Below are 25,646 nucleotides of genomic sequence, written 5' to 3' on the forward strand. Positions count from 1 at the left end.
AACTGCAGGATAAAGTCAATTATAATAACAGGAAAGCAGCATCCATGCTTCATTGGGCCACTGCACATCCTCCTTTGTTCCATGTCATGACTGTAGGCTACTGTGGAGGAAGCTGTGTGAGTGCGTTGTATAAGGTGGCCTGCGCACACCCCAGATACACCGCTAGATGACAGCACTGTCTAACCAATTAGCTTGTGAAAAATAGCAATATTCCCAACTCCATATCGCAAGGATGTGGACTGTCCCTTCCTGTTTTAGTGCCGAGAGAGCCACCGTACCGACTCACACTGGAGCAGGAATACAGGCACTCATAACGCGATTATGCCTGGATTTTCGCTGTGTTTGTCAAAGGCACGGAGCTGTATTTTCCGTCGCGGGCTATACAGGGTTATATATTAGGGAATGCTGTTATGTTATTCTCCGGGTAGCTGGTAACATAGCAGGCCTGTTTATTGCGCTGCCAACCCTTTTTGCTTTCCCATGATTGTCCTCCCCTTTTCACACTCTCATGGCGGAGACTAAAATAATATATCACATTGACGAGGAGGAGACTCCTTATCTGGTCAAACTGTCTGTTCCTCCGGAGAAAGTCACATTAGCGGATTTTAAAAATGTCCTCAACAATCGGCCGGTCAACAGCTACAAATTCTTCTTCAAATCCATGGACCAGGATTTTGGGTAAGTGGCTACTGTCGGCGATCATTATTATTATTAGCCTGTTCGTGTGGCTCATTTGTTATTTGCTGCGGTGTGTATTTACACCCTTTATTACAGCTCGCGTTATAGACAACATCAAACGATCCCGACTGCCAGATTGCTACATGTGCGCAAAACTATATAGAACCGTGTCTGTTTCCATGTCTGCTCTTGGCACCTGCTCATTATTACAGGCTACCCTGTGCTCAGCGGAGGAGACACTTGAGTGTTTGAAGTTGTACCAGATCTGTCCAGAGCCCTAATGACGCAGACCTGCGTGCATTACACAGAGCCAGACCCCTGCTTCTCATATTAACCTCAATATATTAACCATGTGGAATATAACTGTCAGAGCAATGCTGGCGAGGTCTCAATATTCAACTTCTCAGATTTCGTAATGGTCTATTTCCCAGTACCTGGTTATAATTTTAGCAGGGTTCGAAATAACCATTAAAAATATTTATATATTAGTGAATTATATGGTTGTATTTGTTTACTAACACATATTGTGCACTGCAGGTGGATCCCAAGGCAATTTGGGAACCACATGGCAGTGATGGTGACTGTGCATCATCTTATCACCTTTCTGATTAATTCTTCTAAAAGCATTCAGTCCTTAAAGTAGTTGTCTCGCCACAGTTTCTGATCAGCATTGTAATATATTGTGTTATTACAGAGCTCCTAAGGAAAACATCAAAGTTAAATAATGCGTGCTGGTGGTGCAGTTGTCTGCCATCTAGTTATATCCTACAATTCACTGGCTTTTATCATTTAATGTTATTAGGAGAGAGGCATGGGTAATTTAATTTACTAATGGTAATTATGATGTAGATTGTCTGTAGAAGCAAAATAGGGGATGTTGATGGCACACAGCATGCTGGGTAAAATAACTGTGTACGCAAAAGATTTAAATGTGAACAAATCCTCGACTACTTATTTTGTTTTTTATCCTACCCTAAAAATGTAGTTACCTTCCTTCACTGGATCCTAATCATTATGAATGTCAAAATAGAAATATTTTCTCCATGTTTTAGTCTTCTGTTTCTTTTTTTTTTCTGCCCCTCTTATTGTCAACCCATCCTGGTTTTCAGGCCTTACACCAGGTCTACAAAGCTCTCCAGTTCTCTCGGTCAGCAAGATCAACTTGTGTCAGGCCTCTGCTGAGGATGACATATTTGTGCCAGTGACTGTTCTCATTCCAATCTGAGGAGTCATACACGGGCCTACGTACATTAGTATCTAGCAGCGTAATCGCAAAAATGATTTGAGGAAATGCAGAGGCAGGCAGTGTCTACAGAGCCGAACGTCATGCATTTCCACTGCAGCCTGACCTTGTGAGGGAAACTGGCTCTTCCTGGTAGCAGGCTAGTCTTGGTGCGCCGCTTTGTCCCCAGCCCTGGCTTCCTGCCTGTCTTGCGCTGCAGGCCGGGCCGCTCACTGGGCCTCAGGTGATCGACAAGCAGATTATGGAAACAAACAAAGCGTGTTTGCTCTCTCCACATGGAGACATGACTCCGAGTTGCTGAACACACAGCCTCATAGGTTCTTTTCCGGCATATGCATTAACAAAGCATAAAGCATACAGTCATATTACACTGTGAACTGGACAGGGTGACCGCTCGAGTTCCATGTAGATATTACAAAGGCATTTCTACAAGCATTCCTGCCTTTGAGTTACGCTTGGATATTCAGGCTCTGTGAGTGCAGTGCCGTATGGTACTGGCACAGTATGGAAGCAAACTCAGTCAAAGGCACAGAGGAAAGCAGCGCTTTGTGGTAGCCGTGCTGGCTGTACTGCATACACACAGACAGTATGGCTGCTGGAGAATTAGCAAGGGAGGAATAAGACTGCTGAGCAGAGAGGGAAAACATCAAATCCCTTGCAGTTATAGACAGTGTTTGAAATGTAAATGAGCAGTCAGTGCAAGGTTCTCTGTAGTAGACCCCCTGGTGCGCAGGGGAGAAAACTGCCATTTTCTTATGGGATTGCTGAACTACATTTGTGCTGGCCATATCAGCTCTTTAAGGAATGGCCACACAAATTTGATAAACGGTTTGCGCCCAGGCCGCTTCGGCTTACCGCAGTGAACGTGTCGTTTCAGGTCCCTTTGGAATTGCATGGAAAACATGTAACTAGGGGATGTGGCATTTCCATCCACAGAACAGAGCACAACAAATTAAGCGATGAACATTTCGTGTACACATTTCATACTTCAGTTGTTTTGTTTGGGGTTTTTTTGTCAGTAATATTCATTCGCTCATCCATATTCATAAGACAGGAAGCTAATTGGCTGGGTTGTTTTGAAGCAACCCACTTGTTTTTTTTGGAGACTTCAAGGTGATGATATGGCGTTTTGTCATTGCCACTGGTGGTGAGTGGGTTTGAGACCTCACTATAATGCAAGTCACAGAGGCACTCTGGAGCTGAGGAAGCAGCCAAGCTGAAGGTCTGAAAGAAACAGTCTTGTTTGTGCCTCAGAAAATAGGGGGCTGGTAAGGGGATCTTTCTCCTGCTGTAGTTAGAGGACAAAAATCTGCAGCTTTTTGCACAAACGCAGTCCCGTCACTCCTTGCTTGCTTTTGTCATTTACGGATTGTGACAGATTTGAAGGTTATACTGGGATTTGATGTCATAGCATCAACCGCAACAATAACGATCACATACTGAACTGAAACGTCTGAATTTTGTGATTTTAAGCGTTATGCGCCATTGACAGTACACTTGCTATTATTACCAGCTTTACACATGGTTAAACTTGAATTGAGGTGTTTACTGAGTGAGACTCGGAGGCATATTGAAGTCAGTCTGTTCACAAACTTGTTTGACTACAAATATTTTGCTTCCCTGTTTAGAGTGTCATTAGCATGAGCCCACCAAAGTCCTTGGATGGCTGGTCTGAGGTGGCTGGATTCTCCCACCTCTGGTTTCTGTTTTAGGCTGCAAGTTAACCCAGCCCTCCTCTGTCTTTCAAAGCATAAACAAACACATCTAATCTTTCCCAGCTACACAAATATCACCAGCGGCGGAATATTCTGCGATCACCGGAGTAAATCTTGTCATTATCCTGTGAAATCTGTTAAGACCTATTTAAGCTGTCAGCCCTAAGAAGTCAGATCTTTGACAGCAGCCCACACCAGACACACTGCTTTCTAAACAGGGCTTATGGCGTGTGTGTTTGTGTGTACATTTGTGCGTCTGTGCTTAGGGTTCAGAAGTGAAACTAAGGCAGGTCCTGATATCAGATGGAAGATGTTAAAGTCATCAGCTGTTATCATTGGAATTGCGTCTCAGCTCTGTTGATTTCATATCTCACAACAGAAAGCGAAAGTGTAAGAAACGTGTTTTGCACGCCAAAAAGCATAAACTACACTCGCACAGGTCAAATGTGTGAGTGGAAATCCTTATTTTTGTCAAACTTTAGGAAGAAGCAATCATTCCTATTTTATTTATACAGGCCACTCCCACATCCTCACAAGTCACTGTACAGCTGGTCATGCAGCTTGAGAGAGAGGATGCAAACACTTCCTACCTAACGAGCGGCCGGCAGAGTCGGCCCTCACCTCCCTCCCTTTTCCTCCCTGAGGTGGAACATGCCACAGCAGCAGACTCTGTGGTCGTCAGTTCCAGCCACAAGGCTACGTTATCTCTGTCCACCACTCCCAGCAATACAGCTCCCACAGCGGCAGTGCACACAAAAACACAACTAGCTTGGCTAATCATTTCAGTTGCAGGGACGTTCAGGCAAACAGGACGAGAAAAAAAAGCTGTAAAGTCGCTGTCAGAGACACCGCTGCATAAAATCGTCTTTGGATTTCCTGCTGCTCTCAAGTCATGCCTCTCCCTTTTCATGTAGCATGTTCAAAGCCAAGAAGCTTACGTGAGATCTCCACAGACTTTCAGAAATGCTTAGTTGCAGCCATTCCTGGAAAATCCTTCACAAAAAAACAATCAACATACAACACATAAAGTCATCCAGGGAGTTACAGTGGAATCTGGTAAATATATTAGGATGTTAGAGCCCCGTGACTTGTGTCAGAGTGTGTTTTGCCAGCTCGTCTCCTGCCCCTCAGCAAGCTCCAGGCCTGATCTGTGTGACACAAGCCGAGCAGGTGTGGTGACGGCTTGCTGCTGAACTGTTTCCCAGAGGGTCAAAGGGTAACTGGGAGGTATTTTTGTAGGGAATTTACAGCCAAACTGAAGGAGGCGCTCGCACAGGATCACTATTAATACACGCTTGACGCCTCGTTGTCGCAGTTATGAGGCATTTCCTACCTACACTATCTATCTATCTATCTATCTATCTATCTATCTATCTATCTATCTATCTATCTGATATATAGTTCTCTCCCTTGTAGGCAGAGCGGTTGTTACATTGTTGTGTTCTGATAGCCATGATATTTATAAATCAAGGATAGAGACTGAATGCAGCACCACCGCTACTCTATGAGCTTCATGCTACAAAGGGTGCAAAGCTGATCGAAAACAATATTGAAAACGTGGCTTTCAGTGCGTGAATGTCATTCAGCGTGGGGCAACATTGCAGGTCGACCCATGCTGTGTTGTTGAGCCAACTCTGTGTCCGACCACTGGTTGGTGAGCCTGACTGTATCTGTCTGCCTGCTCCCTAGGGTTGTCAAAGAAGAGATCTCTGATGACAACGCCAAGCTGCCATGCTTCAACGGGAGAGTAGTGTCCTGGGTAAGTGAGATGGATAGCTCATCCGTGTTGCCCCTGTTCACCTGGCTGTGTAGTCTCAGCTCTATGTAAAGATATGTGGAGCACCCATAGATCATGTACTTATTAAAATGCAACGCCTCCACAAAAGTTATCAAACACTCTTCACCTTAAGCTATTGTTCATCTGTACTGTAAAGGTGTGAGTGAATCCATTAGATATTAAACCAGGCCCTGTTAACAAAAGAGCTGGTTTAGGTTGACCATTAAAGTGACCGTTTACTGCAGGGGGGGTCAAACATACACCCACCAAATCCATTCAGTGGTCCAGTCAAACTGGATGTCTTTGCAAAGTGTAAAAATTGCAGAGAAGTTATGAATAATTATAGTTTTACAATGAAATCCCAGCCATGTGAATAGAGCTGATGATGCCACTGGAGTGGAAATTTGTTATTATTTTAGCTCATTTCTAGATCACAAGCTGTTTGAATGATAAAAATGTATTAAAAGCATTGTTTAGTTTAGCTTTGGTGCCTTTGTAGATGCATGGCGATCAATATGTTGTCATTCACATGTAATGATAGTAACAGTAACTAAATGTGAAAGAATCTGAGACATATTGTTGGAATGGCTTTAGTTTTTCTGAAGTTATTCATCTGTTTTGTACATGGATGGTAATTTACAGTTACTCTTTATGAACTATATGAGTTTGACAGCCCTAATCTACTGCAATCCTTTGGCCACATACACTGTGTATTTCTAGTGTTTTTAATTACTGAAGACAAACAGCACTGTGAACCCACGTCTACAGGGACAATAGACTATGTCAAATTAAATCAGTCTATCTTTATTAGAGAAGGATTTACACCTTAATCAGTCATATATATAGGACAAAGAATGTCTGCCTCTAAATATTGATCCAAAAGTAGCAGAAAAGATTTATAAATTAGTTTGAAGGTCTGTAATTTAATTTGCTCAGTGTCTTTTTTTTTTTTTTTTTAAGAATGTCTTGTATAGATCGTACTTTATTGATCCCTATGGGGAAACTCATTATTTTTCTTCCTGCTTAGGGAGGTCAGAGGTCAGAGAGAGCCACATGGTGGTGTTTGTGTACTTGTTAGCGACTGTCCTGCTCAATAACACTTAATCGTTGTCAATACTCACTCACAATAGCCTTCACTTGTGATTAAGTGTGGCCACACGATATTGTCACCCTATAACAGTTAGTCCTAATATATACATGCATCCTCGTGATTGCTCCACATTTTATTTAAGTCCAGCTCCCGTTTATGTAATATCCCGTAATATGTGTTACTATTCAAAGAGCTCTCAACAGACTGATTTGATGATTTTACACTTTATCTTGTTTTCTTTCTTTCTTGTTTATCATTTTAATGTTAAACTTTGCAGGTGAAGTGATTGATGTATTAGTTTTAGAAAGAAAATCACAATTTGTGGTCTCGCTGCACAGCATTTCCTCTGCAGTCATTATTTCTTCCTTGATAAAAACGTCTTGTGATTAAAACACCTGCACACCGTATGTTAGCTGCACATACTAACTGGACTTATTATTCTAATAATTATTCCAACAAGAAATCAATTAAAAATATATTAGATTCCATTAGCTATACTACATATATGATGAGTTTGATGTAGACGTATTTTTCTTGCATGTTTAAACATTTGAAAAGTAATACAATTTTCTGTGCTATGAAACTTAGTATAAAATGAAAAGATAAACATTTGCTCGTGGGGCAATGTCAGATCAATCGTAATGCATTAATAATTAAGAATACTACCTATCATGCTGGGGAAGCTGCAGAACCTAAGATGGAACATGGTTGAAATCATTTTACACTCACATTTGAACAGTTTTTAAAGCTACAGTTTTGGGACGTTATTATGTAAATTGCCGCTGTAGTTTGTGCTTTTGATTATTTTATTGGTGACTTTAATGTAATTTAAAGACATACCCAGGGAGGGTCCTTGCAAACCAGATTGGGCTAGATTGAACTTAGACGATATATCATGCACTTAGGTTCATGCTCCTGTCACCGAAGTGCAAACCCAACAAAGAAGTACTGTGTAATTTATCTGATGTGCTTTTTGGAATATGTGCCGTATTTGGGCCGTCAGAGATTCTGGCTGTAATATGAAGATTAATGTGGTCCACATCTTTATGTCAGTGTGATTAGTAAGTCCAGTGTTTCCAAAATTAGTTACGTTCATTAAGTTAATTTCAATCATATATATTTAATCTCTGTAATATTCTGGATATTTATAATTGTGCTGTTTGTATATTAGAGCTATTTCTTATATTTTGTGACTTTGTAATATATTGTATTATTTAATTAGTTAAATCTGTTACTGTTCTTCTTGTCTTAAAGCAATTGTAACCACATCATTTCCTTTGGGATTATTCTGATTCTGATTAAGACCTTAGATAAAATAATCCAGTGTGTACATTTTAAAGTATTTGGGAAAAAATATATCAAGAATTCTCTTCAAGGTCTATCATAAAAAACTCTCTCAAAGCCAGAAGGAAAATAATGTAATAAATGCATCCACCATATATGTCCTATACTAGCATCTTTACACTGGCTGCCAGTCGGTTTTCAAATTGATTTTAAGATTTTATTATTTATTTTTAAGGCATTTCATGGGTTAGCGCCTTCGTACCTTTCTGATGCTTTAAATTTGTACACTCCTTCAAGATCACTGAGGTCTGCGGACCAGAGGGTCCTAGCTGTCCCGAGGTCCAGATAGAGGAGCATAGAGGAGATTGGGCGTTTGCTGTGGCTGCTCCTAAACTATGGAACAAACTGCCCCTTCACAGCAGGACCCCCCCCCAACATTAGACATTTAGAAAACCTGAAGTTTAAAACATTTTATTCTCTGGCTTCTCTGTTTTCTCATTTTATGTTTCCTTTGTTCAATTCTGTCAGTTTGTCCTATTTTTTTATGTCATTGATTTTTTTAGATGTACAGCACTTTGGTCACCAGACAGTGTTTTAAATGTGCTGTAGAAATAAAATTCTATAAAACTGGAGATCGAAGGACAAGAGAGAAATCTGCTCCTTCTTAGGATGTTTCGAAAAGAAAGCCAGAAAGTCAGTACACGGCAGGCACAGACGGTGATGGAAATTGCAGTAACACTGATATTCTATGTAATGGAGAAAAAAAAGTATCCCACTCTTTATTTGAGAATCGAGTGGCACCATAGCGATACCTGTGAACCCCCAGGCTTGCATTAGAATAATCACAGTCCACAGAGTTGTTGGGCCTTCCTCGCCTGTCTGCTTTAACTTTCATTATTCTGGCTCAGATGAAAGGATGGGTCATTGTACATCATCCTTTGTACCGACACTCAGCTGAGTAAAAGCACGGAAGTCTTTTAAGTTTCTAAGTAGCTGGCAGTGTTTCTCAAGCTGTATATGCATAGCCAGAAGTCATCGGTAGGCCTTTTTGCCACATCTCAATTTCACAGCCTCCCCTGAGTGGACTCGCACATAAGAGGCGTCTGTCTCCGAGTTTATCTTTGAGTTTGCGTGGTTGCAGAGTTTCTTTCTTCTAGTTCTGTCTCCACACTATGCAGCCTATAGAATACAATAAAACATGCGCGATTTAACTTGTGCTTGTCTTTGACCTGAATATGTCTAATCTGTAATGAATAATTTTCTTTCCTCCAACCTGTGTTTCTCAGTTGGTCCTGGCAGAGAGTGCACACTCTGATGGAGGATCTCAATGCACGGAGAGCCATCCAGAACTTCCCCCACCCCTCGAGAGAACAGGGGGCATCGGGGACTCACGGCCCCCCTCCTTCCAGTGAGTAGGATGATTGCCGCTCGTCATGTATGCACAATTACACACACTCGTGTAGGCAGATGTATTCAAGCACGCAGCCCTGCGTACCGGTTGACCTTTTTATTTCACAGCACGCTATATGTGCTAATCAGAACGTGGAACGTGCCGCAGAGAGATTTATCGTCATAGGCTCACATGGGGAGTGTAGATGGTCGCTCCGCCACTGTGTGAATATAGCATGAAGTATGAGCTAACACTACAGTGTGGGAATATGCATAGGTGTGAGTATTTTTCCCACTTGGGTATATATTCCCGCCCACACAGCCATGGAGTAAGGCGTTACTCCGCTCATCTATGTAAACACGATGCGCATGCTACTTGGGCGGCTGATTCTTGAAATAGCCTTGACAGCATAAACCTCTTCAGGCAAATACTGGCACTCAAGTGAGGCTCATTGTATTCAGTCACTAAGAGCATTCATCCATACTCTGAAAAAAAAGCACATGTGGCCTGAATCATATTATTGCTTAAGCACTCAAAAATGGAGATTTTCTCAATGTTATGGCTACCTGAGCCCAGACTTTGCATTAAAACCAGCAGATTTAAAAAATATAACTGTACTCACTAAGGAGAAGTCCCTTCCTAAATATAGCCAAAAGGGCTGGGGGCAGTGGAGGCCAAGAGTCATTGCCATTACAGCACTAGAGCAATATGGCTGAGGCTCTATATTGAGAACATGCAATCTGTCATGTCTCAGTGTATCTCTTTATCTACTGTTTGACATCTCAGCTCTCTTTTGCCCTCTATGGGCTGCTCACTCCTGTTTGGCTGTCATCTGGCCTGATGATTTTATTGTTCCAGCCAGCTTTGACTACCGCCACCTTGTGGAGCAAACAGCAAACTGTCTGCCGGCCCCTTTACCCGCCCCCTCCCTGCCTCGCTCTCGCTTTCTCTTTCGCTCTTTGAGTCAGACAGCCAGGCCTTTTTTACAGCATGGTGAATTCCCTATCGCGAACCTGCTCTCTTTCTGAAATGAATCCAGCCTTCCCCCCTGTACCGCTGTCTGCAAATAGCTAGAATATTATTACCACTTCATTTTCTCTTTGTGCTTTATTCATGCATCTCGTGTTTGTCGGCGTGAATGGCTCTATTTGATGAGCACACACAGAATAGGTGTTTTGGTCTGAGAATGGACACACTAGTGTGCTTCTGCTCGGTAATCCGGATTAGCAGACATTAAAAGCACCCATCTCCATTTCCCAATGGAGGGGGGGGGGGCTATTGGCAGCAGGGAGAGGGGGTGGTAGGTGTGGGGATTGAAAGGGGGTGGCATTTGTTCACAGCTGGAGCCTAGCGCCTCGGATAATCTCCCACCAGAATAGCAGATCCGTCGGCTGGCTGGTGAGCGCCCTTTGACAGGTTTTGACAGGACTAACAGAGAGGCAGTCGCCACCGCATCGATCATCACATAGCTTTCTAATCAGTTCCACTAGAAATGCACCTGAAGTGTGCATCTTCACTGATTTTTGCATACATGCACCGACCTGTGCTGGTGAAGCCGGGCCCAGGTGCACCCATTAGTACTCTGTAGCACGCGCATGTAAGCATGCCCAATTGAGCGCTTCATCCCGCTGAGTGAACACGGCAGACACGGCATCCTGTCTGCTCTTGAGATTTTAATTTGCATTGGTCAGCCACACGTAGGCACTGAGGTGTGCGAGAACATTGTTTTCAAAAGAGGAATGATGTTTGCTCACAGGTTTGGTGTTTTTTATGCCTCTTTTTTCCGTTTATACACTTTGATTTTGACTGTTTGTGCACGTGCACTGACATTTACGCAGGTGTGATTATTTAGGTATTCAGGTGTCAGATACATGTTGCATACATGCCTAAGTGCGTGTGACTGACTGACAGGGTTGAGTAGAGTTCTCATCGGCTTCAGGTTTCCTAGGAGCCTGGTGGCAGTGTGAGTCCCTTAACCCTCGTGCCTGAGGCCACGGCGTCTCCAGCCCTCTGACAGAATAACAATCTGCCCGCCAGCTCTTCCAGAACCCCCAGACTCCTTCCAGACCTCAAGTACACACAGGCCGGCTTATTGCTCAGCCCACACCTGATCTACCACTTCTCACTTTTTATGCGATCTGTCATTCTCTTCTCTGTCTCTCTCCCAATCATGCTCCAGGCACCATCTGGGCTTTCAATAGGTCTCATTAATGCCAGTATTGTCCAGAATGGCTCCCTCTCAGGGTATCTGGTCATTAATGACACTTAGTGAAAAACACATCACATACCGCCGAACAATGAAATTGCTATTTTGGCCAGAGGGACTGAATTTGAAACAGAGTCATGATATGAGTTGCATATTCCCCTAAGGCTGGATGGCAGGCATACAGATATTATAACAGACAGAAGTATATTGTAGCTAGGGATTATGTTCGGGAGTGTTGGTCACAGGCTGGCTAGAGAATTCATTTAAAACACTTTCTGTGAGGCAGACTGAGATACTCTGTGTTTTGTACATCATTATGAAGCTGACTGAAGTTTTCCAATGCGTGTATTGCAGTGCCAATGCAGTGAGCAGTCGTGATGGCCTGGACACAGAGACTGGCACAGAGTCTCTCCTAAGCCACCGCAGAGAGCGAGAGAGAGAGCGCGCACGGAGGAGAGCTCGAGAAACTGAGCGTGAGTATTATCAGCCAGGAACAGATGGATCCCAAAAACGCAATTATCTTGTCATTTCCAACTTATTACTTTTCAGTACCTCTTCATTTAACTCTCATACTCCGCACAAGTCAATCACCAAAAAATGTGCACGGGAAGTAGACATGTATGAAAAAAGGTCCCTGGGGCTCAAGTGGTACATGTTCAACTGTAGCTATGTTAAAGCAAAACGTGAACAAGTTCACTGTATGTCAGCGTTTTTGGAATTGTTGCCCAGTAATTGTCCTTCTTTTCTGCTTCTTCTGTGGCTCTCAGGTCTGAAATATAACAGGAGAGTCTGTTGCAGTCATTGTTGAAATAAAAAATGCCACCATTCCATCTGGAAAAGAAATTGATTGGATCTTGACTTTAAAAGCTCCTGAGAACTGTTATCAAGTGCAAATGCATTTGCTTTATTGCGCTGACATTTGACTACAGCAATTTCTATTACAAGCTCTTTGGTAGGAGAGCCACAGCACTTTCCTGCTCCTTTGCAAGAACTCCCATTTGCAGGCTCAGTGTTTTCAGTGAGGGAGGCTGTCTGTGCTATCCACAACAGAGAACAGGAAGGTTTTGCAGTGGTTACCCACATAAGCACGTTGGTGATCTGTAGAGGTACCTGCTTTCATCCGGTTTCTGTCCCACACAGGTATTTTTGACAAAATTAGTTGTTTTTTTGGCACCAAGTAATAAACAATCACAGTCTGTCATTGTTTTCACTCACAGCAAAAATCACTGCGCTCTTCTCTCTCGCTCCCCCCTTCCCCTTTGTCCTCTCTTCACAGCAAGCCTGGCTCTTTGCATCCTGCACTCCAGGCTCATTAACCAAATACTCATTAATTTATGTGGTGCAATTAGTATCACTGATTACAGCATCAGGTTGGGGTTGTATAGAGGGCTGTAGATGGGGAACAGATTTATCTTAGCAGACTATCTGCACATGAGCATAGCCAGTGATTTCATCGTGATCACACTGGTGCACTCCATGATGATGCTTTTGACTTGGCACAGACATATTGCTGCTGCCGCTGCTGCTAACAGCCAACTGAACATCTGTTGTTTTTTGCGTGTGAGAAATATCACATACACAATGAAATATACATTATTATCCACCCCATGGTCTGTGTTTACTGACTTCAATCCAAACTAGACACTATCATGCACATATACTTTCCCGGAAAAACTCTGAGAGAAGCTGGTTCATAAATTTGTGTAACAAGGTCCAATTAAGTGTAATTCAGCTTTAATTTCACCGTGTGACACAGCGAGACATAAAGACAGATACCTCCTCCCACCTCTGTGCCTCACTGCCTGCAGCATCATCAGCAGCAGCAGCAGCAGGAATTCCCCTGTCACCTTATACACATGCGAGCGTTCCTCGCTGTTTTACAAAGATCGGTTAGAATGTTCAAACTTGTTCAAACTATTCTCTCTCTCGTCTTTCTCAGTTTTCTTTCCGCGCTGTAGCATTCACGGATGAATAATGGAGCAGTTAAAAAATTTAAGAGGGAGAACAGGTGTAAGAGTACCTCATGGAGTTATGGGATATGATCTGTTTCAAGGCTGCCAGGTGTTCTGTATCTTAACCAGTTGTATTAGAGGACGACTGTGGCCAACAAAGGGGGGGGGGAGCGTTCCCGTGGCATTAAATGTTACGCTGTACAGAGCCGTCAGGATTTCAAGGCTGAGGTCAGAGAAGACACAGTTAAGCCTGAGCACTTATGCTTGTATTAAAGTATTACACAAAGCCTGCAATACAGCTGGTGAACATAAACTACTCTCTGTTATGAAAAAGTGTCTTCAATTCATTTTCCTGTTCTTGTTGTAATAGGGTTGAAAAGCTTTTGTGATTCCAATCACTCGACAGTGTTTTCACCTGAGGAAGGGAGGGGAGAGGACAGATCATTGTTTAAAATCACATATTATCTCTCTCTGCTTTGGAGAATACCATCGTCTGATTGGTCAGAGGCAGATTAACAGTCATTCAACAGTTGCATGCATGAGAGTCAGGGAGGAGGTAATACTTACTCCTCACTCTCAGCTCACTTTCTCTGTTCATTGGAAGAAGGCTGTCAGCTGCGGTGAGAGGGATTTGCTGTGTTATTTCCCGGGATGTTGTTGGGCTTTGGAAAATTTTCTATTGTTTTTTGTGGTTAATGTAACGCTATTATTTTTCTGTTTTTCCATAGTTATGGAAAGTTGGTTAAAATAGGAAGGCTCTTGTTTTTTGAAGTAAGGTAACATTTTTATTTACTAGCTGTAAGTTTTTATAGGCTGGTTCTGTTTATGAACGGTTCTCATCAAAAGGGAGCTCGATTGATTATAGAATTATTTAGACTGCATGTTTCTCTCTTCAAAGATCAGAGTTCATACAAAACAGTTAATTGCTGGAAATGTCACAGCTTTCGAAAAGGTCACGATAATGCCGTGTTCAAAGTTTCGCATATTCATTCAAAACGTGACTTTGCTGTTGAGTCATAGCACTCGCTTCTTGTTTTACTACACACCACTTTTGATAGAGTGTCGCTTTGCTTATTCCCTATTTCTGGCACTTCCTCTATTGTAGATAAGCTGTGAAGTGTGTCAACAGCCAGCTGGTGGGCATAGACTGACTGGGGCTCAGGCTGGCTTTTTAGAGAGCAGCTAGCACAGACGGAGCAGAGCACAAAGACGCAGATTTTTCAGGCTGGCTTGGTGAACCTGCACACTTGCTTTTTGTTTGTTTGTTTTTTTGTTTTCTCTGGCGCCAGTCAGCAGAGTGCGAGAGGAAATATGTTTGAGTGAATCTTGACACTGGATGTCAGGTCCCTCTGCTGATTGGGTGTTTATGTGCAGTAGCTCGTCTTTCAAATGAGCACCCTGTGGGCGGAGCTAGCGATGGGAACTACTACATTGCTGGAATGTTTTGCTTGCTCTCGGCGAGTGCGTTGGCTACCACGCCCTCTTCGCCTTGTGAGACCTTTTCAGCCAATCCGCTGTTACCCTGAGACTGCGCCACCTCACTGCCAATGTACGTATGGAGACAGACCTGGTAGTTTTCCTCTGATGGGAGTTTTTTAATACATTGGGCACTACTTTTTCTTGGTTTTCTGCAAAGTCTACAAATCCGTGTACTGTATTTAAAAAAAAATGCATTAATTGTTCATTTTTATTGCTACATTTTTTTTAAATTCATGTCATTCCACCTGCAGGAAGGTCTTATTGAAGTTATATTTCAGTTTAATTTCCAATATGTCCACATCTTCCTGAGATCACAGTTTAATGCTTGTTGCAGATTTTTTTTTTTGTTTTTGTATTTCAGCCACTCCCACTAACTCCTTCTTTCCTCACCTTCTGGTTGCTCTCTTATTCTGACTTCACCCTGCAATGATGACCCCCTCTCCATCTGACTTACTGCTGCTGTGCACTTTTTCTCTACAGTCCCTCGCATCAATGGTCACTCGAAATCAGAGCGCACTGCAAGGGACTCGGCCATGGGTTACGACAGTGCCTCAGTAATGAGCAGTGAGCTGGAGTCCAGCTCATTTGTCGACAGTGAGGAAGATGAGGATGCTAGCAGGTAACTTCTTGTCCAGTTGTGCCATTTAAACACTTAACTTGGTGGCTTTGGCTTCTTTCTGATGTGATTGGTTGTTTTTCTTTTCATAAAAGCTGCAAAAACAGTGAAGAATTTGCAACAATAATTCAGACTTAACCACTTAAATCACCATCAGATACAGAAGTGTGTGTCAGAAATTAATTTAAATAGGAATAATAAGGCTAACAATTTATTATTGGGTCGAAACTGTATGTGTGTACATAGACCTTCACAGAGTTTTAAGGAAAATTCCCAATTAACATACTAAATAGCTTAACATTGCTCACTCTGGCCTTATTCAAATACACTACATGTTCCATCTTTTCCTTAATTTCACTTTCTTCTTCAGGCTCAGTAGTTCCACAGAACAGAGTTCATCTTCACAGCTGATGCGCAGACACAAACGGCGCAGACGGAGGCACAAAGTGGCAAAGATCGACCGGGTATGCACCTTTTAAAACACATCAGTGCCCCTGCTGAAATTGACATTGACACCGAGTGCTTGAAACACATGAATGAATTGTCTGAAATGGGCTTTTTGCCACTTTTATTCACAATATGCTCATTGTAACCTCTTCTTCCTTTACCAGTCGTCATCTTTCAGCAGTATCACAGACTCCACGATGAGCCTAAATATTATCACAGTCACGCTAAACATGGGTAAACCTGTTGCATCCATGCCTATTTTTTTTATGTCATAGAATTTAATGTATAATTCATATCAATACCAATGTAATTTTATTCATCCCCTGCTTTAATCTCGACAGAAAAATACAACTTCCTTGGTATCAGTATTGTCGGTCAGAGTAATGACCGGGGGGACGGCGGTATTTACATCGGCTCTATCATGAAGGGAGGAGCTGTAGCTGCTGATGGCAGAATAGAACCTGGAGACATGCTACTACAGGTACGCTTCCATAACTAGATGTTTGAACTGGTAATAATTGTGCCTCGAATTTGCTCTTGCAGTGACAACATCTCTCTGAGGTTTTGCTGCATGTTAATAATGACAGTTGTATTTAGTTCCCTTATTAAACTCTTATGTAAAAGTTGGAATCCTGCCTCTTTTCCTTCCCCATCCTTTGTTCTGCTTGCAGCAGAAGTACACCCACTCTAAAGCGCGTGATGGACGCTTCCAATTTGTTGTGGCCCCGATACAAGCAGTATAGTTTGTTTTATGACTGTGTGGGTTTATTCCATCAAAAGGAGCTTAGGATTTGCAGGCATGTGAACGCCTAAAAGAACAGCAGAGATTAATGCGTGCACAGTATAACGGCATGAGCACATCTAAGTTTTCTTCAGAACTTCAAAATAATATTTTAGTTAGTAAAACAGAATGGATGGTCAAGAAATGTAAAGCAAATACATTGTTGGTTTTGTCTGTCAATCAGGTGAATGACGTCAACTTTGAGAACATGAGCAATGATGACGCTGTGAGGATCCTAAGAGAGATTGTTTCCAAAACTGGGTAAGGACTCTTTCTTGGAAGATTATTAAAATCAGATGAAATTTAATCAATATCAGAACCAATACGCTGGTGCGCCATGGGGCTCTATAGAAAATCAAAGGATCTAAATAAATACGAAAAGCTAGTTGAGAAACATGATGGCTGTTGATTATGCTGCTTGACCGTTGGACACTGTTGCAACTTTTCCTGGAAGTTGACCTTTCGTCTTTCTGAGTCAGTGTCAACTGCTCATCAGTAGAATGAGTAGTTGACATTAAAGGATTTATGGGAAATGAGAGTCATCGGCGGCTTGACACATTTGACAAGTGTGATTATGTTACGTATTTTTATTCGTAGTAGAATGACAATGCGCAGTAGATTATTCAGGTTTGGTGTTTTAAAAAAGGGAACAAGTACAGAATATTTCTGTGTATGATTTTTCTAAGAGTAACATTTACTTTCTATGTATTTCTCCAGTCCCATTAGTCTTACTGTTGCCAAATGTTGGGACCCATCTCCCCGAAGCTACTTCACCATCCCTCGTGGTAAGACAGACGGTGCGGTGTAATATTTGGAGCAACGCAAATGATGACCTGATAATGTTTAAACCATACTGTTTTCACTTTGTCCTATTTATAATAAGTTTCTCTTTTTGTTTCATTTTGTCAGCTGAGCCAGTGAGACCCATTGATCCTGCGGCCTGGATTTCACACACCACAGCCCTAACGGCGCCTTACCCTCACTATGGTAAAGGTTACCTGCTGCTTTGTTCCAGTATAAAAGGTCACTTCTCAGTAACTGAACTATAAATGATGAGCTCATAATCATCAAAATTGTTTCTCTTCCTCCATCTCAGAGTTTGATGACTTGCCTCTGTCTGTAAGTAAAACAGATATGGCAACTATTGTCAAAGTGATGCAGTTACCTGATTCTGGCCTAGAGATTCGAGACAGGATGTGGTTGAAGATCACCATTTCAAATGCTGTTATAGGTGAGAAAATCTACACAATGCAGAAATGTATATAGAAACAGTGACTGTATTACTGTAAGCAATGCTGATTACTTGGAAATGTTCAGACATGCATTGCATGCATAGTGATCGAAACCTCTGTGCTGAGTGTGAGCAATAAAAATAACTCAGTAAGATTTTTTTTTTTTCTTTAAAAAAGGGAATAAAGAGATCAGTAGGTTTCCTAGAGAGCGCAATATTAAATTACAAGACTGAAATCAATTCAAATGCATGGTATCTGAAAATATAATTTTTTAGGTGGTTTAATCTTTCTAAACACAACAAACAGCATCATATAAGTATTTTTTTCAAGTCAAGTAGACTGTTTTTTTGCTTTGTTTGTTTGTTTTTTCTGAAAAGCATTAGCATCATAGTTCTGGCATTAGCTCCACTAACTTTATTCAAAAGTCTTGCAGCATTGTGCTGCCTGCCTTAACTATTGCAGTTGTGGTTGATGTGTGGTTGCTGCATATAAGTGGTATTTTTAGCATCTGTTCCACGCATCAGGGAACTCAACTTCATGTCCACGTGTGCATTCTTTGCCATGCTAGGTGCTGATGTAGTGGACTGGCTGTACTCCAGAGTGGAAGGATTCAAGGATAGGCGTGATGCGAGGAAGTACGCGAGCAGTCTGTTGAAGCATGGTTACTTGAGACACACTGTCAATAAGATCACCTTCTCTGAACAGTGCTACTATACCTTTGGGGACCTCTGCCAAAGTACATTCACTTTTCACACTTACATTAATTAAGCAGCTCACACATTTATGGCATTTTATTTTTAAATAGAAGGATTATACTAACTCTGTCCCTCCCTGCTGCTTTTTTTTTCTCTCCTCAAGACATGGCCTCACTCAATTTGAATGAAGGATCCAGCGGTGGAGGTTCTGAGCAGGACACTTTGGCACCACTACCTCCCACTAGCAACCCCTGGCCTCTGGGCGGGCAGCCATTCCCCTACCCTCCTTTCCCCACTGCACCCCCGAGCTTTCCGCCAGGATACTCAGACCCATGCCACAGTTTCCACAGTGGGAGCGCAGGCAGCCAACATAGCGAGGGTAAGCAATAAGGAGGGCAAGACGGGCCACGAGTTTTCCATCAGCCTATCGTTGATTAATATAATAAATTCGCTCAACATGCAACACGACATTAATGAAGTCTTTCTGGCATATTAACGAATGTCTGGCTCATGCTAATGTTAGCTTTACTGGCTCTCTGGACAGGAAGTGGACATTGGATTGCATTATTCAATACAATATAAATATCTGTGTTCTAAAATGCGTCCTGTATTGTCAAGGTCAATCATGAGCATCTTGAGTCATGCAGCGGACAGCTCTGCAGTACTGGGTGTGTACACAAAACAGATCTGATCAACCATGTGATTATAATCACCAGCTTGAAATGATCAACACTAAGTCCATGTGTCTCCATTAGTTCTTGAATGATCTTTTGTTTTGATTTTTGAATCAAAATGTGATGGTGCTGCATGGTTTTTGTTGTCTGCGCCGGGGCGGTACGTATAAGTAGCTGGCAGGGGTAGTGTTGCTGTATATTTTTACTACGTAGCCCAGACAAATGATGAGAAATTATATATTACCATCTCTCTGTCTTATTTTCATTGTTTTGAGTGGTTCATCCATATTTTAATTTCGCCCAGTTGCCATTCTTTCGGTTAGTTTTGGTTTAGCTTATCAGCAAATTTTGGAAAGACAAGTGACAAAAAAAAGTCATGGTTTTCTTTCTTTGGGAGCTTTCAGAAAAGAGCAAGCGTTCATGGTAATGAGTGCATGTGTGCAATTTTAGGGACAGTTTCTGCATATTTGCATATAAAGGATCAGTAACAGCCACCAGCGTAACGTTAGTTTGGAGCTAAAGGGCAAGGTGCACTAGGACACGACAGGTAGTAGAGGAACGACTGGGCTGGGAGGTGTGTGTAATTCTGTTGTTCCCTCTGTTTCTGCTGGGCAACGGTAGACTGAAGGAGGAGGTAGTCCCCGGACACTGGGGGAACCGGTAAGCCTGCTAACCCCCTCTCCTCCTCTGCTGCTCTCTCTATTTTACCATTCAATCTTATTCTGCCACTCCTCTCTTTCTCTTGTGCTCAACGTTCTCCACCTCTCATACTGTAGCTTTAAGGGTTTTTTTGGTTTTTTTTGGTTTTCTCTCTCTGCCCGTCCCATAATTTTTCTTTGGTCCATGTGTATCCTGTCTGTGACTCTCCTGACGGCCGATTCTCCCTCTCTGCACCTCTGGGCATGCATTCGTACTGTGCTGGGAGGTGCATGATGCAGGATGAGCACTCTGAGGCTTGTGCTATCATTCTTGCTGATAGGGGGCAATCATGCACCACTTACCCAGTACTGTTGGGCTCATTGTGGAAGGGGAGGCGTGGAATGTTTGATTTTGCAACAGTGTGATACACCTCCATCAGTCTGATGCCAGCAGTGTTCATTAACAGCAGTGAAAGATGTGACACGTATTTTTACTGAGAAATTGAAACACAACAAATAAGTCATTCTGCATTGTTCATCAAGTGCTGTGTGGTAATCTTTCTGATGCAGGTGTGTCATGTTTATATTTATGATCTGTGACTGTTTCAGTTTTTGGATGAATATAAGAAAAAGTCATAATATCAGTTGCTGCATCAGAATTTGGGGCGGAAATCACTGAGATAATCATGTTTGCCCTTGACTGACTTTTGCTAGACTGCATAACAAAAAATGTGGTCACACCTTAAACAAAGTGCAGTAATGTATTTGTTAACATTTACACACTTTACTGTGTTTCAAACACGAGCACTTTTTCATGTTATACTTAATTCTGGTGGAGTTCAAGAAGTCTTTATTAAGCTGATGTTTAATGTGTGACCTTTTGTCTTTGTTTATCGGTAGCCGGTCGTGAATCATCAGTAGCTGATGACTTGCAGCTGCTCACTGTGTATATGTGGGTGTTTATGTTCTATTGCAGTCTTAACCTGTTAATCTCTGTTTCTTTTTTTTCCCCCCCAATCAACAGGAAGCCGAAGCAGTGGATCCAACCCCAGCGCAGGCAAAGGTAGACGCTCGTCCCCACAGGAAAAGGGTCAAAGGTCAACATGCAGTGAATCAGAGCCAGGAATCCGCGGAGGGCGGCGTGGCGACAGATCTGCCAGTCAAATGAGCCATCACAGCCACGCCATCTCTAGCCAAAGCCACGCAAGGTCAAGTCTCAGCCACAGTCATTCACACAGGAGCCACCCTGTCTCGCAGAACAACCACCCCCCGTTCACCTACAGCCACGCCGCCTTTACTCAGCCAGGTCCAGGCTCCTGTGCCCAGAGCGAGCGAAGCCATGCCTCTTCCTACGGCCCCCCAGGCTTGCCTCCCCCTTATTGTCTGGCCCGTCTGGCCCCCAAGACCTCATTCAACAGTAGCACGCCCCCTGGAGCCCCACCTGGGAGAGAGTTAGCAGCCGTTCCTCCTGAGCTCACCGCCAGTCGCCAGTCCTTCCAGCATGCTATGGGCAATCCCTGTGAGTTCTTTGTTGACATCATGTGACAGAACAGTGCCTTTTAAACTCAGTGAGCACAAAACAGTTCTCCCTGATCCCTTTCAACCCTGTTCTCCTTTTTCCTCTCAGTCTTTTGACCATCTCTAAACTTCAGAATGTAGACACTGACTGGCCCTCTCCACAGCCCCCTGCTGTCTGTCTGTCCCTCTGATGTCCAAGCAAAGGAATACAGGCAGCAAGAGCACAACAGGAGGAGTCCTCTCGCACACAAGCAGGGGTCCTCTGGCTGAAAACCCTCTTTTGTATTGACGTGACGTGTACAGTTTGTGAAACGTGAGTGGTATTCAGTGTACTGATTTCTGTAAAGATGCCATGCAGACATTTTTGGGAGTGTGTACTCTACCTAGGATATTTTCTGTTCTGCGCCTTTAAGCTGGCTGGGCCTGGATCTCAATCCCCCAGACCCAGGCCAATAACTATGGCCTAGGAAGCTTTTTCTGGGCATAAAACTCGGACTGGAACACCTAACTCATATGTGTGTATAATGCTACAGTTTAGCACATTACACCAAACCTCTGGCCCCACTCCCCTTATGTCGAGGCGCTGCCACTGGCGTATTTAAGCTCTTACCCGCCAACTACTAATAACGCTAACCTTGATCAGTTCACAATCCGAGGATTTCCTTAGCTTCATAAGGGAGACCCTGTAGCCAGCCTTTAGTTTGACTAGGCTGCATATTGCATGACTGTCTCAGCTGCTTTAAAGAAAACGTATTCATTCATTTTGTTTAAAGTATTACCGTTATTGGGGGGAGGAGGTTACCTCTTTCCAATGTTCTAAAGGAAGAATCCATACACTGGAAAATTTTCGTGATGTTATTTATGTGATCATTTTGCATTGATGGTGTCATACTTTGTCTACTACGAATGACTGACCGACAATCAGGCATCACTCTTTATGAAACAGTGGCCATTTCTCAATGTCCTAGGTGTGCTTTGTCGAATGTATCATTGTTTCTGTCAGCGATTAAACCCTGACACCCATAACACTTAGTTTAAACATGTTTAAAGATCAGCAGGATTGCAAACTTTGGACACTCACCACAGCAAACTGTGAAAGCAAACTCAAAAAGGTTGATTAGATAAAGTAGTTTGACAAAAGCATCAGGCTTGTCTCCTTCAGTTGTGGACTTTGTTGAAAAGTCAGTGTGTTAAAAGCCAAAGACTCACATTGTTGTGTGGACATGGCTCTTCATACTGTTGAAGCTGTCACTTCTAGTTGTTGTGTTCAGAGTGACTTCAAGGGGAATCCTGGCTTTCAGATGGTGATCTCCTTGCAAAACAATGGCAAATCCCTGTTGTATCTACCTAGAATATAGTTACAATAGGGAAATAACACACACACTAGTTTTATGAGCACTTTCCCATTTTGTCCTTCCCTCCCTTTAGTATGAAACACTGTTTGCAATCAAAGCTTTCTCTTTAATTTTGTTTCTCGAAAAAAGAAGAATAAATTGTACATAGAAATTTATTATATATATGAATAAAAATATATATGTTCAAAACACTGTCTTCATTTTTCACCTCACCTGGAGACTGAGTGAAATGCCACTAGGTGGAGACATTGTTTTGTGTGTATTATTGTACAAACTATACATTTGACAGATAAAATGATAAAAATGCGATTTGAAAATGTGCTTAATGTGCTGTTGCCTGTTTTAATTAGAAAGCAGAGCTTAAAACATGCGTTTCAAATGTATGACACAGTCTCGTGGGTGGTTAGTGTTCATGACCGGCCTGTGGTCAGCAAAGCAGTCGCCTGAAGTCGAGACATCCATTTACAATTATAGCAGAGATGGGTTAATATGTTGCAACAAAGTTTTAATGTTGGTTTTGACACTTGACAGTTAACACCCCTGAGTGGAGTTTCCAGTACACCAACTACGTGTACTTTCCCAGTGGGCTGGTGTTACTTGTAAAACGGCTATACAACAACAAGCCGACTATATAGTACAGACCCCCATCTACTCGACCCACAACCACAGCCGCGGTTGCTGAGTGACGTCACACACCTACATCTATGGTGGGTGTGTAATAAAAATGCTCGTCGGGAAGGAAGTGCTGTGTAGGCAGAATAAGTTACTCTACTAGAACTGCAGCCCCCAGAAGAGCGCAATGACCTGTAATCGTCTTCGTGCTGTTTGAAATACAGGCCAATGGGTAAAGTGAAAACGTGTAGTCCCACATTAACAAAGCCTTCTGCCATGACAGTTCCAGGTTGACTGTGACTCTGAAGCTTATATCAGCCTACATGCAAATATGAGCGCACACTCATTTACCAGCAGATTGTGTTGCTAAACTCCTTACCGAACAGCCCTGAAGTATTTCCCGAGCCACTATGTTAATTTGTGATGGGGTTTTACTGTGCTTCATTGCTGAATTTTTTAAAGAGGAGGCTGAGGAGTAAATGTGGGAAGGGTTTCTTAGGGTGCGTTGGCAGATGAGGTACAAACGCAGTCTCACAACACGCGCGCACTTTGAGGTGACGACGCAATCGGTCGAGTGTGATGCATTAGAAAGTCAAAGGCATCGCCTGCGAATGTCACGAAGTATCATATGATAGTGAGATGTTACAATCATGACTCAGCAGACAAACGTTATGTGCATGTATTTATTTGGTTCGTTTTTCCCCCTCTGCACTTTTAAATTGAAAGTGTGAATTTAAGCATGAAGACGAGCTAGAACATCCCCAGACAACCTGTAATCACCTGACACCTCATCATTTGTCAGCAAATTTCAAGTGTTTTCCCAAACTCACACCACTTACTGTAAGGAAACTGTTCCTTTTTCAAAGGAAGTACATGCTGCTGAGTTTGGGAAGCGCTATACACAATTGATCAAAGGCACCTGAACAAATAAAGGTCACTTTTAAAAGCACCACTTTCATTTTAGAAGAAATATTCTTACAACACTTTTAATTTCATTTCATTCTACCGGTTTTCCCTCTTTGCTTGGGAGACCCTGGGTATTTGCCACGTGTGGTGGCTAATACAAGTGTTAGCCACCAGACACATACTGATCTTCTGAAGAGTCTGTGAGGGGGGAATTTCGAGACATTTTCAGTGCCCTTTAAATAAACTTATGATTCTGGGCATGATGTCTTGTCCTATGACTCATCTGTTAAATAACAATGACGCGTTCTCTGTTGTGAATAAAATCGTATTTTAACAATTGTTTACTTAAATTAAAAAAAGTTTTATGCTGTACATTTTCTTTAATTTCACCTCAATTTTGCATTTCTTCAGTGTATATTGTATGTGATGCTATGACTCCCACGAGGAAGACTATGGTATTGTCATCCTTAAGCTTTGTTTATAAAACCATATAGACAAAATAAAGTCCAGGAGATTAAGTTAAAAAAAAAAAAAAATTCCCCCTTTATGACTGTTTCCCCGTTAGAGACAAAACAGAAAAGTTACGATGAAGTTAAAATCCCTTTTATTTCTATTGTAGCGTGATAACACAGCCTTTCCACGACCGGTAGTTGAGTCTAATGCTTTATTGGGAGACGATATACAGCGTAAGTGCACTCAAATAGAGGCAAAAGCTTCTATAAAGTAAAGCTGCTATTTGAATTAACTTCACATTTGTAGGTGGGGAACGTGGCTGTGCTATTGTAAACACATTGGGGCGATTGCATCTGAGTTCCAGGAAATCTAGTTTAGCCCTAGTTCAGACATTTCTATGAAGAACAGAGCAGAACAGATTTGAAAAGTGGTTCAAGTCTGAAGGCATGCATAACACGACATTATCACGGCTTTATTCGGTTACTGGTAGAGGAAAAGAAACGAATATTGTAATGTGACTGAGGAAAGTTTCGCTTTTCTTTTTCTTGCAGCCAGCGACAACTTTATATCTTGGTATCTCTTTGTGTATTTTGAATGATTTTTTTTTAATAAATACATTGTAGTTGTATAAAAATGACTAAGACGAAAAACTGTCATGTCTTAGACTGTTAAACATGTAGATTAATTGTATCATGGTGACTCAGTGTGCTGGCTGATCTAAGAAGACACGCCCCCCCGGCCCCCGCGACGACACTTTTTATAAGCGCTCAGCTGGCAAGAGTGTTGATAACCTTTCTGACTGCTGAAGTCGCAACAATACAGTCTGCTTAATATGAGTACAGAGCACAGAACGACGCTCACACAGATTTAAGTAAAGAGAAAAGCCGAATTAGTGCCGTGTGGAA

General features: G+C 42.3%; 1 protein-coding gene across 6 annotated transcripts; it reads left to right on the forward strand.

Moving 5' to 3' along the window:
* Positions 1-245: 245 nt before the first annotated feature.
* dvl1a (dishevelled segment polarity protein 1a) lies at positions 246-24,810 on the forward strand. Of its 6 annotated transcripts, none has more exons than XM_031738861.2 (16): positions 246-678; positions 5,326-5,395; positions 9,074-9,195; positions 11,738-11,856; positions 15,295-15,433; positions 15,801-15,894; positions 16,042-16,111; positions 16,219-16,358; positions 16,843-16,919; positions 17,376-17,443; positions 17,568-17,645; positions 17,755-17,889; positions 18,459-18,626; positions 18,749-18,964; positions 19,881-19,919; positions 20,922-21,054. In XM_031738861.2, the coding sequence occupies exons 1-15, from the start codon at positions 509-511 to the stop codon at positions 19,883-19,885; spliced, it is 1,671 nt and encodes a 556-aa protein (XP_031594721.1). In that variant the 5' UTR covers positions 246-508; the 3' UTR covers positions 19,886-19,919; positions 20,922-21,054. The 6 variants fall into 6 exon arrangements, with proteins under 6 accessions (XP_031594721.1, XP_031594716.1, XP_031594715.1 ...); XM_031738856.2 differs by lacking the exon at positions 19,881-19,919 and adding an exon at positions 21,525-24,810 and having other exon boundaries at positions 252-678; positions 20,922-21,416; XM_031738855.2 differs by lacking the exon at positions 19,881-19,919 and having other exon boundaries at positions 252-678; positions 20,922-24,810.
* Positions 24,811-25,646: the final 836 nt, after the last annotated feature.

Source organism: Oreochromis aureus, linkage group 20, assembly GCF_013358895.1.
Source record: "Oreochromis aureus strain Israel breed Guangdong linkage group 20, ZZ_aureus, whole genome shotgun sequence".
Lineage (NCBI taxonomy): Eukaryota > Metazoa > Chordata > Actinopteri > Cichliformes > Cichlidae > Oreochromis > Oreochromis aureus.